We start from the raw sequence: 3,343 nt of genomic DNA on the forward strand, positions 1-3,343 counted from the left end.
TATATATATATATATATATTATCATTATTATTATCATTATTATTATCATTATTATTATTATCATTAACTAGCGATCCAGAGAAGGAGTTAAGGATTGAGAGCGTTAATTAGAATATAGAGAAATACTACATAATCCAAGCTTATTTCATCAGTGATATCGAATTGCTTCCATAAAGTTTCGAAACTGCATTCTGTTTCACTTACGTCTTGCATTAGACTACTTGTTATAATTAAATTTTTCTATCAATAATTACCTTTTCAGATAAGACTCATTAGTTTGTTCAAAATTAATTAGATATGCTTGCTCTTTAGGGAATTCCGATATAGAACGTAAATTTATTTATGTACGCACTTCATATATATCTTTCCACTTCGCTACAACATATGCCGATTATATTAATAACTTCTGTGAAATGTTTTCACAAATATTTTTACATTGTTTTAATATTCATCGGAATCAAATTTTCTGATTTTACTTCAAAGATATAATAGTAAAAGCAACTGCCTCTCTGATCTGTGCGTGAAACAACGAGTAAATTCATTTTGTGCATTTGATGATATTCGTTGATTATTGTTTATGTGAAGGCATTATGGACCTAGCAGAATCGTTAGCACACCGGGCGAAATGCTTCGCGGGATTTTGTACGTCTTCATGTTCTCAGTGCAAATTCTGGCGCCGTCGACTTTGCTTTTTATCCTTTTCGGAATCGATGAAGTAAGAACTAGTTTTACCAAAATTTGGAATCAATATTATTCATCAAAATAACATTTTCTGATTTCACTTTATAATAGTAAATGCACTTGCCTCTCTGATCTCAGCATGAAACAACGAATACATTGATTTTGAGTACATGACAATATTGGTTGATTATTGTTAACGTATAAGCATTATGGAGTTTAGCCGAAGTCGCTTTTGCTTTTCATCATTTCGGGGTCAATGAAATAAGTACCAGTCGTGAACTGGGTTCGATGAAATGAGTACTAGTCATACATTGGGATCGATGTAATCGTTTAGTCTCCTCCCTACAACTTTCAATCTTTGTGCCTATAGTACAAAGAACTATGTAATTTACCGAATTTTGTTGGTTATTTAAATGTTTATCACAAAGCGTTATTGTTAAAAACAGACCTATGTCCAACGGGGTCTTTTTATTAGAAATGATATGCTTATACTCATATTTGCAATGCTAGATGATTTAAAGATTACTAGATATTAAAGTAGAAGCTTTATTACTTAAGAAAAGGCTCTATTCATTACGATATATTGTCATGACCTTGTGCTTGTATACACTCACACACATATACATACATACACACACACATACATTATGATATATATATATATATATATATATATATATATATATATACATGCATACGATGGACTTTCAGTTTCCGTCTACCGAATCCACATACAAGGTTTCGTAAGGTTTCGTTCGGGTGGGGCTATAGTAGAAGACACTAGCACTCGGTGACGCGCTGAAGGATTGAACCTAGAACAATAGGCTGGGAAGGGACCTTCTTACCATACACAAGTACAGACGTGACTAAGCTGACTAACGGTACTCGTCAGCACCGGTATTGATAAAAATAATAGTCAGAACAACTCTTAGCCACGAGGAGCACTTATTTAAGGACTATGATTCCAACGCTATTTTCTATAAACTAACAAAGTGAGTTATCTTTAACCCTCGGCAACTGGGTGAGAATCACTGATGAGGATAAATCAAATCCAAAATCATCGATGATAAGGCTCTGTCTCGCTTGCTGTAGGGAGCTGGTCTCCGTTGCCTGTCATTAGATAAGACTCATATTTCTAGCAATACTGGTGCTGACTAGTTAGTACTCTTAGTCACCTTAGTGCCGTCTATTTATGTGTGTGTGCGTGTGTGTGTGTGTGTGTGTGTGTGTGTGTGCGTGTGTATGTATGTATGTATGTATGTATTAGCATCCGTGTGTGTTAATTTAAGATTTATTTATTCTTTGAGTTTTTTAGGCTAATTTCCAACTTATCAGTATCCGGATTGATACACGGGATACAATCAATTCAACTAGAACTGGTGAATTAGTGTATTATCTGTTTCGTTAGAATACCAGTTTATCAGAGTTAATTATTTCCTTTCGTGACTGATCACTAGGTTTTTCCATTTCCTTCACCTAGAGAGATGAAGACAAAGTTGTCCACAGAGAGAAATGAACTCAGAATCTATGCAACAGGAACAATTAACGCAAGCCACGTTTTCCGGCACTCTAACTAATCTTCCAGCTCTTAATCCTTTTGCTGGCAGAGATAATGGCATCTAATTTACTCGAAAGACCAGAAATTATGAGAGAAGGGTGATTAGACAAGACCATCGATACCCGTATTTGACTGGTACTGAATATAATCGAACTCGAATAAATTGAAGATGACCTGCGAAGAATTTGATCTAAGAACCTAAATGATTTTTCTAGCTCGTTCTTTCGGTGAAAGAAATATTGGTCTCAAATAAAAAATGAATGCACAAAGACAGACAAACAGAAAGAAAGAAACAAAGAAAGAAAAAAAGAAAGAAACAAACAAACAAAGAAAGAAAGAAAGAAAGAAAAATATGGAAAGTAAACTGAGTTATAGGGTTACAGAAGTAAAGGAAGCTTTCGAATCAGTATGTCTATATCAAACATCACTGCAAAGTGTCATGCTTCAAACTAGGTCCCAGTACCCGCCTATTATTGTTTTTTGAATATCTCGGAAAAGTTAACCTTTCACATAAACAATAATCAACCAATATCATCAAATGCACAAGATGAATTTATTCGTTGTTTCACGCACAGATCAGAGAGGCAGTTGCTTATACTATTATATCTTTGAAGTAAAATCAGAAAATTTGATTCTGATGAATATTAAAACAATGTAAAAATATTTGTGAAAAAACTTTTTAAGAAATAAAAATACTAAAATAAAAAGGTAGAACTTACTATGATGGTTACTACTCTAAGAGGTTTCGTTCCAAAGATGTCTCCGCGGTACCGTGGAACACTGCTAACACTTCGATTGATCATAATTCTCAAATCTCTGGTCTTCGGACCGCTACGCCAGGTACTGCGCTAAGACAAGAATAACATTTTATAACACCAAATGTGGAATGAGGTTTAATACGATTACATAAGGAAATAATAATTTGCAGGTGTTTGTGTACGATTGAGTTTAGCTCTCAAGTTAAATTACAGTGACAGAGAGCAACATTTTTGACATACACACACACTCAGTATTTAATATACATGTGTGTATGTGTTTAAGTAAGCTTGTGTAGTACACACACACACACACACACACACACACACACATATATATATATATATA

At 34.0% G+C, this 3,343-nt stretch overlaps 1 protein-coding gene across 2 annotated transcripts in view; it reads right to left on the bottom strand.

Annotated features, from left to right (window-relative positions):
- Positions 1-3,343, bottom strand: part of LOC106883780 (glutamate receptor ionotropic, kainate 2) — a 276,968-nt gene that overhangs the window by 43,389 nt on the left and 230,236 nt on the right. Inside the window, exon 9 of one of the 2 annotated variants that reach the window (XM_014934910.2) lies at positions 2,959-3,082. In XM_014934910.2, coding sequence (XP_014790396.1) covers positions 2,959-3,082 — 124 coding nt within the window. Of the gene's footprint in view, positions 1-2,958; positions 3,088-3,343 lie in introns of both variants that reach the window. The other variant, XM_014934911.2, reaches the window with a different exon arrangement.

Source organism: Octopus bimaculoides, chromosome 13 (genome assembly GCF_001194135.2).
Source record: "Octopus bimaculoides isolate UCB-OBI-ISO-001 chromosome 13, ASM119413v2, whole genome shotgun sequence".
Lineage (NCBI taxonomy): Eukaryota > Metazoa > Mollusca > Cephalopoda > Octopoda > Octopodidae > Octopus > Octopus bimaculoides.